This window comes from Dendrobates tinctorius, unplaced genomic scaffold (assembly GCF_039654945.1).
Source record: "Dendrobates tinctorius isolate UK_male_01 unplaced genomic scaffold, ASM3965494v1 ptg000014l, whole genome shotgun sequence".
NCBI classification, from domain to species: domain Eukaryota; kingdom Metazoa; phylum Chordata; class Amphibia; order Anura; family Dendrobatidae; genus Dendrobates; species Dendrobates tinctorius.
In genome coordinates, this window is record NW_027361682.1 from 4,084,992 (window position 1) to 4,099,901 (window position 14,910).

Consider the following 14,910-nt stretch of genomic DNA (forward strand, 5'->3'; position numbering starts at 1 on the left):
ACTTAACATTAAGGCTGGTCCATACAATCAGGGCAACTGTTACCACCCACCTTTCGTGTGTACCTCTTTCCTCATAGACTGTAAGCTTGCGAGCATGGCCCTCTTTCCTCTTGGTATTTGTTATAATCTACTGTATGTGATTATTGTTATGCTGTAATGTCTATTGTCTGTACAAATCCCCTCTGAAATGTAAAGTGCTGCGGAATATGTCGGCGCTATAAAAATAAAATGTATTATTATTATTATTAGTGATGTGTCGTTCGTGAACGAACCGAGATAAAAAGATCCGGCTCTTTCATGTGACCGACTGGAGTTGGTTCACCACTGGGAGCTGAGCCAAATTTTTTTTTTCCCCTGCTGTTTGCATAGCTTCTTCCTGCCTGGCTGGGGGCTGGGAGGAGCTGAGGAGGAGACTTAGAGCAGTGAGTACAAGTGGGGAGTGACTGGCAATGCTTTGACTTGAGACTGGGCTCCTCCCACATGAACACAATAGATGTACGGTGATTGGCTGCTCAGTACAGTGAGTGCACACACGATCTGTGATAGATCACAATGTGCAGTCACAGAGACTCAGTGTCACTGACATAACAGTGGATGTCCGGCAGCTGCAGGATGAGCAGAGGCACTGAGCTCAGGCACTGACAGCCATCTTATCCCTCTCATTATTTTCTGTAGTTCCTGCTGCTCTACAGTAGGAAAGTAATAATATAAATCTGAGGCAGAGAAACTCTGTGGACAGATCCGGGGTATATGTATAGTATAACGCTCTAAGCATCACTCTGTCTGAAGCCTTTATAGACTTCGCAAGTGCGACGCACCTGCGCAGTGACGCACCCCCCAGGAGATCGCGGTAGACGCACTCCCCCCAGGAGATCGCGGTTCGGTGTTGCCGCGGGGTCTTGCGTCTGGCGATGATGACAGGAGAGGGCGGGTTGTTGGGCCGGAATCGGCGCATGCGCAGTCAGCGCTTTCCGGCGCCATTTTGTGGAAAAAACACTGCAATGTGTCTTCAAGAAAATGGCGCCAGAAAGAGAGGAATGTGCAGGCGCCAATTCCAGCTCAACAACCCGCCCTCTCCTCACATCATGGCACAAAAGATTACCGATCGGATATTCACCCTGAAGTCAGTAGAGGGCGGGTTGTGGCGCCATGCATACCTGGATAGGGGGTTGAGAGGACCATGCATACCAGGATAGGGGGTGAGGGGACCTTGCATACCACAAAAGGGAGGTGAGGGGACCTTGCATACCAGGATAGGGGGGTGAGAGGACCATGCATACCAGGATTGGGGGATGAGAGGACCATGCATACCAGGATAGGGGGGTGAGGGGACCATGCATACCAGGATTGGGGGGTGATAAGACCATGCATACCAGGATAGGGGGGTGAGAGGACCAGGCATACCAGGATAGGGGGTGAGGAGACCATGCATATCTGGATTAGGGGTGAGAGGACCATGCAAACCAGGATTGGGGGATGAGAGGACCATGCATACCAGGATAGGGGGGTGAGGGGACCATGCATACCAGGATTGGGGGGTGATAGGACCATGCATACCAGGATAGGGGGGTGAGAGGACCAGGCATACCAGGATAGGGGGTGAGGAGACCATGCATATCTGGATTAGGGGTGAGAGGACCATGCAAACCAGGATTGGGGGGTGAGGGGATCATGCATACCAGGATTGGGGGGAGAGGGGGCCATGCATTCCAGGATGAGGAATGGGGTGCCATGCATACCAGGATTGGGGTGTGTGAGGCCATATATACCAGAATAGGGATGAGGGGACCATGCATACCATTTTATAGGGATGATGGGGCCATGCATACCAGGATTGGGAGATGAGGGGTACCATGCATACCAGGATAGGGGGTGAGGGGTACCATGCATACCAGAACTGGTAGGTAAGGGGTGCCATGTATACAAGGATTGGGGATGAGGGGACCATACATCCTACGATAGGGATGAGGGGGGACCATGCATACCAGGATAGGGGGGTGAGAGGACCATGCATACCAGGATTGGGGGTGAGGTGACCATGCATACCAGGATTGGGGAGGTGAGGTGACCATGCATACCAGGATTGGGGGATAAGGGGTACCATGCATACCAGGATTGGGGATGAGGGGACCATGCATACCAGGATTGGGGGTGAGGTGACCATGCATAACAGGACGGGGGGGTGAGGGGACAATGCATACCATGATTGGGGGGTGAGGGGTAGCATGCATACCAGGATTGGGGGGTGAGGGGGCCATGCATACCAGGATTGGGAGGTGAGGGGACCATGCATACCAGAATTGGGGATGAGGGGACCGTGCATCCAGGATTGGGGATGAGGGGACCATGCATACCAGAATTGGTAGGTAAGGGGTGCCATGTATGGTGCAGATATCAGAGTTACTCTATAAGAACCTGGAACATGTCTCCAAGGATTTACTTATAAGGGTATGTGCACATGTTGCGGATTGCTGTGTGGAATTTTCTGTGCGGAATCTGCATCTCTTGGCAGAATCCGCAGGTCTAAATCCATGAGGTTTTTATGCGGATTTATTGTGGATTTTGTGCGGATTTGGCCTGCATTTTTACACCTGCGGATTCCTATAATGGAATGGGTGTAAAACGCTGCGGAATCCGCACAAAGTATTGACATGCTGCAGAAAATAAACTGCTGCCTTTCCGCTTGGATTTTTCCGCAGCATGTACACAGCGGTTTTTTTTCCCATAGAATAGCATTGTACTGTACATCACTTCTGCATCCCATCCGCAGCAAATCCGCAACGTGTGCACATAACCTTAGAATAATCAGTGCCGGCAGATGTCACAGCACTGACTAATGTAGAACACATGGACAAATATCAGATATTAGAGGATATCCAAAATATCTGAGGGAGTTGAAAAGAGTCATCAAAGGTCTATGTACAGACCCCATAAACCTTCTGGACTTAATACCCGAGAATCCAAGGATGGGAACTTTCTATATGCTTCCCAAGATTCATAAGCCAGGCAACCCAGGGAGGCCAATCATCTCAGGTGTGGGAACACTCACTGAAAAATTCTCAGGGTGGATTAAAAACATCCTCAAGCCGCTGGTAAGGAAGACAGCCAGCTATATCCAGGACACTACAGACCTGCTTAATAAGCTATCCACGATAGGTCCCCTCCCCGACAGCACCATCTTAGCCACCATGGACGTCGAATCCTTATATTCCAACATCCCACACGAAGATGGACTAGCCGCCTGCCGAATGTTTCTTGAGGCCAATGGGATCCCCTCCAAGTCTGTAATAGCACTTACCAGATTCATCCTCACACACAACTTTTTCTCTTTCGGTGAGGAGCTATACCTACAACGCACAGGCACCGCTATGGGAATTAAAATGGCACCCCGGTACGCTAACCTCTTCATGGCTAAACTGGAAAATGACTTTTTAACATCCTGCTCCATCAAACCCTTTGCCTATTTCCATTACATTGATGACATATTAATAATCTGGACTGACAAATTTCCATGACAAATTCAACAAATTTCATCCAACCATAAACTTGACATTAGACCATTCAAAAACAAAAATCAACTTCCTAGACACCACCACAAAAATCCAAAATGGTTCATTCCAAACATCAGTATATCGGAAACCAATTGACCGTCCCACATGCCTCAAATGGGACAGTTTCCATCCTAAACACATTAAGAAATCCATTGTCTACACCCAGGCCCTCAGATATAACCGTATCTGTTCCAGTCCCAAGGACAGGAATGAACACCTAACCCACCTTAAAATGTCATTTTTAAATCAAGGTTACCATCCCACCTCCATTGATGATCAGATCGTTAGGGCCACAAGGATCCCTAGAAGTCAAGTACTTCAATACAGAAAAAAAGAGGAAAATCATCGTGTACCTCTGGTAGTGATCTACAACCCACAGCTTGAAATACTCAGAAAAATGGCTAAGAAACTTCACCATATCCTACACAGGGATAACCGGTTAAAAACACTATTCAAAGACCCCCCCTTGCTATGTTACAGACAACCTCCCAATCTAAGAAACATCATTATCCGAAGTTCAATGCCCTCAGGTTCACCAAGAGGAACATATCCTTGCAATGGGAGAAGATGCAAAACCTGCATTCATATAGAGACCAAAGACAAAATCCAAATTCCCAACAACACAGCAGGACTATAAGATCCCCGGGACATTCACATGTTCCTCTTCCAATGTGATGTATTTAATTCTATGTAATATATGTCCTGTGGGTGGCCTCTATGTTGGAGAAACAGGGCAGTGACTGAGAGCAAGGATGAGGTCTCATCATCATACAATTACAGACAAAAAACCCCATTTACCTGTGGCTAAACATTTCTGTGGTCCAGGACACAACATAGGCAATATGAAAATGTTAGGGTCGGCGGAACGCACCAGATATAAATAATGGAAGGCGCGTTCGCCGCCCGGGGTCCACCGTGCGGTAGATGACAAGACCGCTGCTGGACAATGGCAGATACGCTAGAAGTGCGATACAGCGCTCGGGTTAACGTCACCCGAGAGCCTGAGGGCAGACTCTGTTTAGTCACAGAGACGCCAAAGTATGAACTAGACGTAAAGGCTGAACCTGTTAGCTGCACAGGTCAGCCGACGTGTGGCGTCGCAGCCGCGAACACCAAAAGCTGCTACTACTGCAGCGCGGCCGTAACTGAAGCTGCTAAGCGACGATGCCGGAGGAGCCGGGCACCGACGGACGCTAGTGTAGGTGAGGAAGGCTCAGTGGCGTGTAGCCTGCCACAATCTGGAGCTGACTAACCCAACATACTGTCACCATTCGTAATATCCGAGGGAAGGGGTTTCATAATAAGTCAGACACCAGTCCATGCATCCATCACCATACACACACACAGCATAATATGCTACACTAGCGCATGGCCGAGCCGCCATGCAGGCTTTTTATAGCCATGCGCTTCCGGGACCTTCCAGTACTATAGGAAGGACCAATCAGATCCGACATAGGACCTTCACATGTGACCCCTGCTCTCCACTGAGAGGACAAGTTGCGGGCATGCCCAGTCGCACGGCGCGAGGACTTAGCCTCTAGAGCAGTTCCCTGCAAAGCAGGTTACGTTATCATTGCTGCACCAGAGGTGGCAGCAACATCCAGGCTCACAGAACGAGTCTGCGGGGAATGCCTGGCTCGCCGAGATTGCTGAGCAGGAGTCCGAGCGGTCGGAGGAGAATGGGAGACCGCAGGATGTCTGGCTCTGGATTCCCGCTGTGCAGTGCCAGGAATCCGACGCCTAACATTACCCCCCACCCTAGGGCCCCCCCCTCTGAGCCTCACTGCGCTCAAAGGCCGCGATCAGGAGCGGTGCGTGAATATTTTCCACCGGCTCCCAGGTCCGAGCCTCGGGCCCATGACCCTTCCAGTCCACCAAATAAAATTTTTTGCCACGGACAAACCTGCGCCCCATGATGGCGTTAACCTCAAACTCATCAGACGATAAGTCTGATGACCCGGCAGATGACTCAGAAAACCGGACCATGTGAACTGGTTTGAGGAGGGACACATGGAACACGTCCGAAATGGCCAAATGTGGAGGTAGAGCCAGGCGGTAGACCACCGAGCTAAGTCGCTCGAGGACCTTGAATGGTCCAATGTATCGCGGTGCGAACTTGGGAGACTCAACCCGCAGTTTAATGTTTCGGGTGGAGAGCCATACCATGTCGCCAGGGGAGAAGCTTGGCGCGGGCCGCCGATGCATGTCGGCGGATGCCCTCATCCTTTCTTTAGATGCCCGGATAGCATCCTGAGTGTGATCCCAAATGTCCCGGGCCTCCACTGCCCAGTCTGCCACCCTGGAGTCAGTGGAGGACACTGGCATCGGGACAGGGACACGTGGATGTTGGCCATAGTTTAGGAGAAAGGGCGTCTGACCAGTGGAATCAGCCACCGCATTGTTTAGGGCAAATTCTGCCCAAGGTAGCAAGGATGCCCAGTCATCCTGCCTGGCAGAGACAAAATGTCGTAAATAGGTGACCAAGGTCTGATTGGCTCTCTCGACCAAGCCATTCGTCTCGGGATGGTAAGCGGAGGATAGATTTAGCTCGATGCTGAGTAAACTGCAGAGCTCCCTCCAAAACCGAGACGCAAACTGGGGACCACGGTCACTCACGATTTTGTCCGGCATGCCATGTAGATGGAATACGTGTTTAATGAACAAGGTGGCCAGACCTCGAGCGGAAGGCAGGCGTGCGAGTGGCACCAGATGCACCATTTTGGAAAAATGGTCGGTGACCACCCAGATGACCGTACTGCCACCAGACTTGGGCAGGCCAACTATGAAGTCCATGCCAACCATCTCCCATGGTCTATCCGCCACTGGCAGGGGAAACAACAGCCCCGCCGGCCTCTGTCTAGAGGGTCTGTTCCGAGCACACGAAACACATGCCTGCACGTACTCCTTGACATCTCGAGCCATATGTGGCCACCAATATGACCTTGCCAGGAGTTCGGCGGTCCGTTTTTTACCAAAATGGCCACCCACTCTGGAGGCATGTGCCCAGGCGAGGACCTCCGGCCGTAGCTGAGGAGGCACCAAGGTCTTGCCCGGTGGTACCGACTCGAGCGCAACTGGAGCCACGGTCGTAAAACTCTCCGGCGGGAGAATTAACCGAGGCTCAGAGAGAGCATCCGCACGGACGTTCTTCTCTCCAGAGAGGTAGTGGAGGGTGAAGCGGAATCGTTAGAAGAAGAGTGACCACCTGGCCTGACGGGAATTCAGGCGTTGGGCCGTCTGTAGATAGACCAGGTTTTTATGGTCCGTATATACCAGAAAGGGAAACCGGGCTCCCTCCAGGAGATGTCTCCATTCAGAAAAAGCCAACTTCATGGCTAGCAGCTCCCTGTCGCCGATGGAGTAATTTTTCTCCGCCGGTGAGAAGGTCTTGGAATAGAAGAAGCAGGGGTGCTTCCGACCTTGAGCATCCTTTTGATAAAGGACTGCTCCTGCACCGACGGAAGAAGCGTCTACCTCAAGGATAAACGGCTTATCCACATCGGGACGATGTAATATGGGAGCGCCAGCAAAATGTGATTTTATAGCCGAGAAGGCCTTGGAGACATGTTCTGACCAAGCATTGGGGTTAGCTCCTTTCTTGGTGAGAGCAACCAAAGGAGCCACCAGTGTGGAAAAGTGTGGTATGAACTGGCGGTAGTAATTCACGAACCCCAAAAAGCGCTGCACCGCTTTGAGGGAATGGGGTTCCTGCCAGTCCATTACCGCTTGTAGTTTGGCCGGATCCATGGCCAGCCCCTGGGCCGAGATGATATAGCCCAGGAACGGCAAGGACTCCTGCTCAAACTGGCACTTCTCAAGCTTGGCAAATAACGAGTTCGCCCGCAGACGGTCAAAGACCCTGCAGACGTCTCTCCGGTGGGTGGTCAAATCTGGCGAAAAGATGAGTATGTCATCCAGATAGACCACCACCGAGGTAGAGAGCATGTCGCGGAAGACGTCGTTGACAAAATCTTGGAAGACAGCTGGGGCATTACAAAGGCCAAAGGGCATAACCAGGTATTCGTAATGGCCATCCCTGGTATTAAAAGCTGTCTTCCATTCGTCTCCTTCGCGAATGCGGATCAGGTTGTATGCACCCCGCAGATCTAGTTTAGTAAAGATCCGGGCCCCCCGCAACCTGTCAAATAACTCCGAGATCAACGGTAGGGGGTATTTGTTTTTAACCGTGATAGCATTGAGACCTCGGTAGTCGATGCAGGGGCGTAGCTCTCCGTTCTTCTTCTGTACGAAGAAGAACCCGGCACCAGCCGGTGACACCGATTTTCTGATGAAACCCCTAGCCAGGTTCTCCCGGATATACTGGGACATAGCCTCCGTCTCAGGGAGTGATAAAGGGTAAACACAGCCTCGGGGAGGCTCTGTGCCTGGCAGGAGATCAATCGGGCAATCATAGGAACGGTGCTGTGGGAGCGTCTCCGCAGACTTCTTAGAGAAGACGTCCGCGTAATGGTGGTAGGGTTTGGGGAGCGCGGAGAGATCCGCAGGCACTTCTGTGGAAGCCACCTGAACGCTGCCCCTCAGGCACCTTCCCTCACAATCCTTGCCCCAGCCCAGTATCCTCCCTGAAGCCCAGTCAATATGCGGGGAATGGCAACGAAGCCAGGGAACTCCGAGGAGCACCTGATCGATGCCATTGGGCATAATTAGCAGGGACAGAGTCTCCCGATGTGAGGGTGAAATAGAGAGTCCGAGTGGGGCTGTTTGATGGGTCACCTGAGACGGTAACGGTGCCCCATTTACCACCCTGATGGTCAGAGGTTGGGGGAGTATCACCAGAGGGATAGCGTGTCTCTGGGCAAAAGTCGAGGACATAAAGTTCCCCTCGGCCCCGGAATCCAGGGTGACCTCTGCCTCCCAGGAGGAGGACCCACTATCTAATGTACCCCGGAACACCGGTTTGGGTGAAAAGGGTCCCACCTTGGATTGACCACCACCTACGGCCACTGAACGTGGTCGTCTTTTCGGCCGCTGAGGGCATGTGCCAGCCGAGTGGCCCAACTGTCGGCACTGATAACAGCGCACAGAGGTTCGCATCGGACGCGACTTAGTGCCGGTGCGAGACACCTCCATAGGCTCAGAGGAGGGGTGCTCCTGTGCGGGAAATTTCAGCGGCTCAGTAAAGGTGGGAGCCAAATTAACCCTACGTTTGGATTACGCTCGTTCCAACCCGCGCTCCGTGTAGCGGAGATCAATGCGGGTGGAAACGGCGATCAACTCCTCCAAACTGGTGGGAATCTCCCTAGTAGCTAGAGCATCTTTTAGGTGCTCAGCCAGGCCTCTCCAAAACACCGGGACCAACACTTTGTCCGGCCACTCTAACTCAGAAGCCAGTGTCCGAAACTGGACAGCATGATGGCTAACCGAAAGTGACCCTTGTGTTAAAGATAACAGTTGGAGAGCTGTATCGTGGGTGACCCGTGGTCCCAAGAAGACTTGCTTCAGAGCCGCGAGGAACTGAGCAGCCCCCTGTACCACGGGATCATCACGTTCCCACAATGGCGTGGCCCACTGTAATGCCCGGCCGGACAACAGAGAGACAATAAATCCCACCTTAGCCCGCTCCGTAGGGAACCGTGCAGCCAGCAACTCCAGCTGGATGGAGCACTGACTAACGAATCCCCTACAGGAGGCACTATCACCCAAAAACTTATCGGGGAGCGGGAGGCGAGACATTGTCGGCAGGGGCAAAAGTGTGGGCGCACGTGAGACAGCCTCAGCGACTGTCTGAGCAGCAGCTAGTACAGCATTCGCAGCTGAGTTGGCGCTCTCAATAGCCGCCAACCTGCTCTCCAGCTGCCGAATGTAGCGCTGCAGCTGCTGCACGTCTGCCATTGCCAGCCAGACCCTGGCGCTAGTGTAATGTTAGGGTCGGCGGAACGCACCAGATATAAATAATGGAAGGCGCGTTCGCCGCCCGGGGTCCACCGTGCGGTAGATGACAAGACCGCTGCTGGACAATGGCAGATACGCTAGAAGTGCGATACAGCGCTCGGGTTAACGTCACCCGAGAGCCTGAGGGCGGACTCTGTTTAGTCACAGAGACGCCAAAGTATGAACTAGACGTAAAGGCTGAACCTGTTAGCTACACAGGTCAGCCGACGTGTGGCGTCGCAGCCGCGAACACCAAAAGCTGCTACTACTGCAGCGCGGCCGTAACTGAAGCCGCTAAGCGACGATGCCGGAGGAGCCGGGCACCGACGGACGCTAGTGTAGGTGAGGAAGGCTCAGTGGCGTGTAGCCTGCCACAATCTGGAGCTGACTAACCCAACATACTGTCACCATTCGTAATATCCGAGGGAAGGGGTTTCATAATAAGTCAGACACCAGTCCATGCATCCATCACCATACACACACACAGCATAATATGCTACACTAGCGCATGGCCGAGCCGCCATGCAGGCTTTTTATAGCCATGCGCTTCCGGGACCTTCCAGTACTATAGGAAGGACCAATCAGATCCGACATAGGACCTTCACATGTGACCCCTGCTCTCCACTGAGAGGACAAGTTGCGGGCATGCCCAGTCGCACGGCGCGAGGACTTAGCCTCTAGAGCAGTTCCCTGCAAAGCAGGTTGCGTTATCATTGCTGCACCAGAGGTGGCAGCAACATCCAGGCTCACAGAACGAGTCTGCAGGGAATTCCTGGCTCGCCGAGATTGCTGAGCAGGAGTCCGAGCTCGGAGGAGAATGGGAGACCGCAGGATGTCTGGCTCTGGATTCCCGCTGTGCAGTGCCAGGAATCCGACACCTAACAGAAAGTTGTCATTTTAAAAGGCAATTTTAAATCACAGACATATTGGAGAGTTTGGGAGCACAAATTCATTACAATCTTTGATTCTATTCACACAGGACTCAATTTGTCAGAAGGTTTTATGATCCATTACCATATCTGAGCTATCTACTCCAAGTAGCCCTTTGATCTTCAGAACTTTTCATACTACCTATCTGATCTTACCTAATTAAGGATTCTCTCTTCAAGCTCATTGTTTGTTTATTGAAATGTTGTGCTTTAAACTGTATATAAATAAGGTTTCTTCAAATATTTTGTCATATCAGCCTGATGAAGGGACATAAGCAGTCCCGAAAGCTTGCTTTGTAACATCATTCACTATTATTTGTTAGCCATTAAAAGATATCATACCCACAAGATTCCTATTTTGTTTCTCTCACTGAGAGCACTTTATATATTTTTTTCTACTGGCTAACACGGTACCAAACCACTTTTTTCATATTAGAGGATAACACAAATCAGCAATATGGACAGGAGTGAGGGCCTGATCCCAGGAGCTTACACTCTGAGAAAATGGCTAAAAAGCCTTCACTAGACACCTGTACAGCTGTATAATGAGGCCCAGGCTTTATAGTTGAGAGACTGGAGTGCTAAAAGTGGGGAAAGGAGCACTTTTTGCAAGAAGAGCCGCTTTTTGAGCCAAAAGGAGTTGGCTCTTTTTGGTATGCAGAGCCAAGTTAGCCAGGTCACCAAAAAGAGCCGGATGCCCATCACTAATACACTGAGGCCCCTGATCATGTGACCCCTGACTCCTCCCCTCCTGTGACCTCATCACAGGTCCTGTGCGCACAGAACAGTCACATATGTGGTGTGCGGCTCTGCAGGTGGAGGTAGGTGCTGGAGATTCCCCATTACTGGGCACAGGGGACATTATCCCCCTCAGTGCTGAGCCTGAGATAAATCTCTGTGTGTGACTATAATGGGATTGTGTGTTACACCGGGGGCAGGACGGGGCCATGACTGGATGTAGTGATCATGTGAAGCCGGTAACAGCTCCGGAGATTTCTTACATGGGATCTTTATGATGTTACATCGTCATCTTCTCCCCATTCAGGTCCCTACAATATCGGATCCTCTCAGTGGAGATCTTCTATATAAGAGAATTCTCCTGAGTGACCCTACAAGGATGGATAGGGACAGGGACAAGATGGCGGAGAGGATATTACACCTCACCCTAGAGATTCTGTTCCGGCTTACTGGAGAGGTGATATTCTTTTCAATGATCATTTTATTTATTATTCAAGAAATCACAATACCAACTAGAAAGAACCAATTTAAATAACATGGTATATAAGGGTGTAATGTATAAAAAGCATATTATATGTACTTATGGAACACAGAAGTAGTTGTAGAGATGAGAGGGAGTGGGGGGCTGTAAAAGAAGAAAGAGAAGAGAAAGAAAAAAGAAGAGAAAAGAGTGGTGGAAGCAAGGGAGGAAAAAAAAATATGGAGGAGGGAGAGGGGGAGGAAAGAGTCTGACAACACCACAAACTGAGCTTTGTGTTGGTCATGAGTTCATATATGTAAAGGGTTAAGGGAGGATCTGTAACTAATCCATGGGTGCCAATTTTCCTCGAAAGATAACTGTGCATGGTTTACAGAGGCAACAATTTCAGCCATGCGATATAGTTGGTGAGGTGAGAGATTCCGATAACGTCACATTACATCATTCTTATCTATGGGAATAACAGATGGACAGAACTGGAGAGGTGAGGACTCTGGAAATGTCTGTAGTGAGGTTTATTAATGTGTCTCTCCATAACCAGGATTACACAGTAGTGAAGAAGACCTCTAGGGAGCGCTGTCAGGCCCCTGTGTCTGAGAGATGGGGAAGACCCCTGAGCCCAATCCCGGTGCCTCCACCTCACCCCCTGATACATGAGGACATCAATGACCAGAAGATCCTAGAACTCACCTACAAGATGATTGAGCTGCTGACTGGAGAGGTGACACTGCTGGGAATGCTGGGACATTGTACAGTAACACTATGGAGGGATCGGGGGATGACGGTATCATTGTATGTCTCAGGTTTCTATAAAGTGTCAGGATGTCGCCGTCTATTTCTCCATGGAGGAATGGGAATTTTTAGAAGGACACAAAGATCTGTACAAGGATGTCATGATGGAGGTTCCCCAGCCCCTCACATCAGGTAATAGACAGGACTAAATACACACGGCCTATAATTATCTGTATGTAAAGAATGAATTCAGTCCCTGTTTGTGTTTCCTCCAGTTCTATCCTTTAAGGGGTCAACACCAGAGAGATGTCCCCGTCCTCTTCTTCCACAGGACTGTAAACAAGAAGATCCCAATATTCCTCAGGATCATCAGGTAGTTGCCATGAAATCTATGATGTGCCGAAGGCTGTGAACATCTTGTGTTCAGTCTTCTTTTACACACTAGTATTATACAGTGAATGGCCAATTCATTATATATGCGAATTGCCTCTTCATAGAGGAAGAACTCTATAGCGCCACCTGTTGGTAGTAGCGATCCTACAAGTCACAATCAACTCTTTAATGAGTCTTGTAATATGACTTAGGATAAAAGCCAAACCAGAATCTCAATTTGCAGACACGGGCTATTGTCATTGCAAAGTATGAGAACTGATTTGGCTAGGTGAGAGGCTCTGGACTGAGATCTAAGGGGTAAGGTTTCTCCTTGTGGAGAGTGGCATACCAGCTCTGGCTTGTCAAGGTAAGGAGGCTTATTCGCTGTGCAATGCTTCAATTTATTATTGACATCTGTATGGAAATTAGACAACTGACCCTGGAGTTCAGCATAAAATTAAGTGATCAGTTTTCTGTCTATCAGTTTTAATGTGAATCCACATTGTAGTTTCATAGTTTCTTTGCTAAAAGGTCAGACGGATCAGGATCTTGACTAGACACAGGCAGTGCAGATTCGGATATGGGTGCAGTAGGATGGACAGGAACAGGTGCAGACAGGGTGGATAGCTAAGCTCACCTGCCCATTCTGAACCTGCATCTGTGATCCCGTGCCTGTGGCAGTCCCGTGTTACTGTAACAGTCCTGCTTGTGCTTGATCCAACACCGTTTTTCCAGCTGTACCATCCTGCTAACCAGTTCCTTGCCAGTCCTGCTTCCCTGTTCCTCTTGGGGGTCAGCTGCCATGGCCGTGGATCCGTCTTGGAGTAATACCTAGTGTGCTACCTATCATCAAGGGTCCTAGCGAAGAGTCAGATGTTTGCTTATTTACATCCCTCAAGGCTCTCCCTGGACCGTGACAGAGTGGTTCCACAACCACGTGCGTAACACTATTGAAGCTGTATTAACGGCTGTCAGGCTTTCATGGATAGTACAACAGTGACATGTTAGTTTTTTTACCGAGATGTTGATAATGGGTGGCCTCTCGCCTCCTTAGTTTCTTAGGCCATTACCGTTTCTGTAAAATTTCTTATTTGGAGGTATACAAATTAATTTCCCTTTATTAAGAGGGAATTTAACAATTACTTCACTAAATGATTAGGTGGTATAACAATTGGTTAACATATCAAACTCACATTCACACCCACACACAGTCACATCATGTAAGGGTACTGTCACACTTAGCGATGTACCAGCGATCCCGACCAGCGATATGACGCGGTCAGGATCGCTGGTACATCGCTAAGTGGTCGCTAGTGAGCTGCCACACATGCAGATCTCACCACCGACATTGCTGGTGATGGGGGTCGCTACTTACCTGTCACACTAGGCGATCCTGCGTCCTCCCGCCCGTGTCCATGCTCGTCACTCGTCTCTCCACAGGAAGCGCCGCAGGAAGCTGATGACGAGAAATGGTCCAGCCTGTTCTTGCGCGATCAGCGATAAGCAGCGGGGGAGCGGGTCGTAGGTAAGTATCACACACAGCGATATCGCTAACAATATCGCTATAACGTCACAAGTTATAGCGATATTGCTAGCGATATCGCTTAGTGTGACAGGCCCTTTAAACTCCAGTGGAGTCTAGCCTCCAAAATTTTGGGTTTCCTTTGAATGGGGTCAGGATAGTTTCATAGTTTACAAAGTTTTCTAGAAGTCCTCCAAGCTAGTATGGTGCTCCAGAAAAAGGGGTTATCTTTGATGCCTGCCAGGATACTAGACATTTTAATATTTAATAATGCTTGAAGATAAAATGTGATCATAAAACCCAACATCTACTTGTTTGTTAGTAGTTAAAGACCTGTTGCCTATCCAATCTATAGCATATTTCATAATGGCTGCAATAATAAGGCCAGCTAATATTTTGGACTGCTATAGTTTTAAATAAATGCACCTACTTTTGTTGCCCTTCCAAAGTGTTATGAAAGATTTTTAGAGTCTCAGTTTGTCCAGTTTATTAATTTACATAGGTTAGTTTTGGGGAAAAAATAGGGCTATTGGAGAAAGCGCCTCCTGAGCGCGAAACGTACGTTGGAGGTTTGTTCCACGGCTGGGGGTAACTGTGCACCACCTGGTAAGCTTTTTCCATATGACTGTTACTGATATATGATGTAACTTATGATGAATGTTATGGATTCTGCTTGCCGTCATTAGCCCTATTGCC

The 14,910-nt window shown here is 49.8% G+C and overlaps 1 protein-coding gene across 1 annotated transcript in view; it reads left to right on the forward strand.

Annotated features, from left to right (window-relative positions):
• The first annotated feature begins 11,063 nt into the window (after positions 1–11,063).
• Positions 11,064–14,910, forward strand: part of LOC141070505 (uncharacterized) — a 156,756-nt gene continuing 152,909 nt past the window's right edge. Inside the window, exons 1-5 of the mRNA XM_073559501.1 lie at positions 11,064–11,193; positions 11,418–11,567; positions 12,130–12,309; positions 12,392–12,512; positions 12,596–12,693. Of these exons, the coding sequence (XP_073415602.1) occupies positions 11,167–11,193; positions 11,418–11,567; positions 12,130–12,309; positions 12,392–12,512; positions 12,596–12,693 (576 nt within the window). The 5' untranslated portion in view covers positions 11,064–11,166. The remainder of the gene's footprint in view (positions 11,194–11,417; positions 11,568–12,129; positions 12,310–12,391; positions 12,513–12,595; positions 12,694–14,910) is intronic.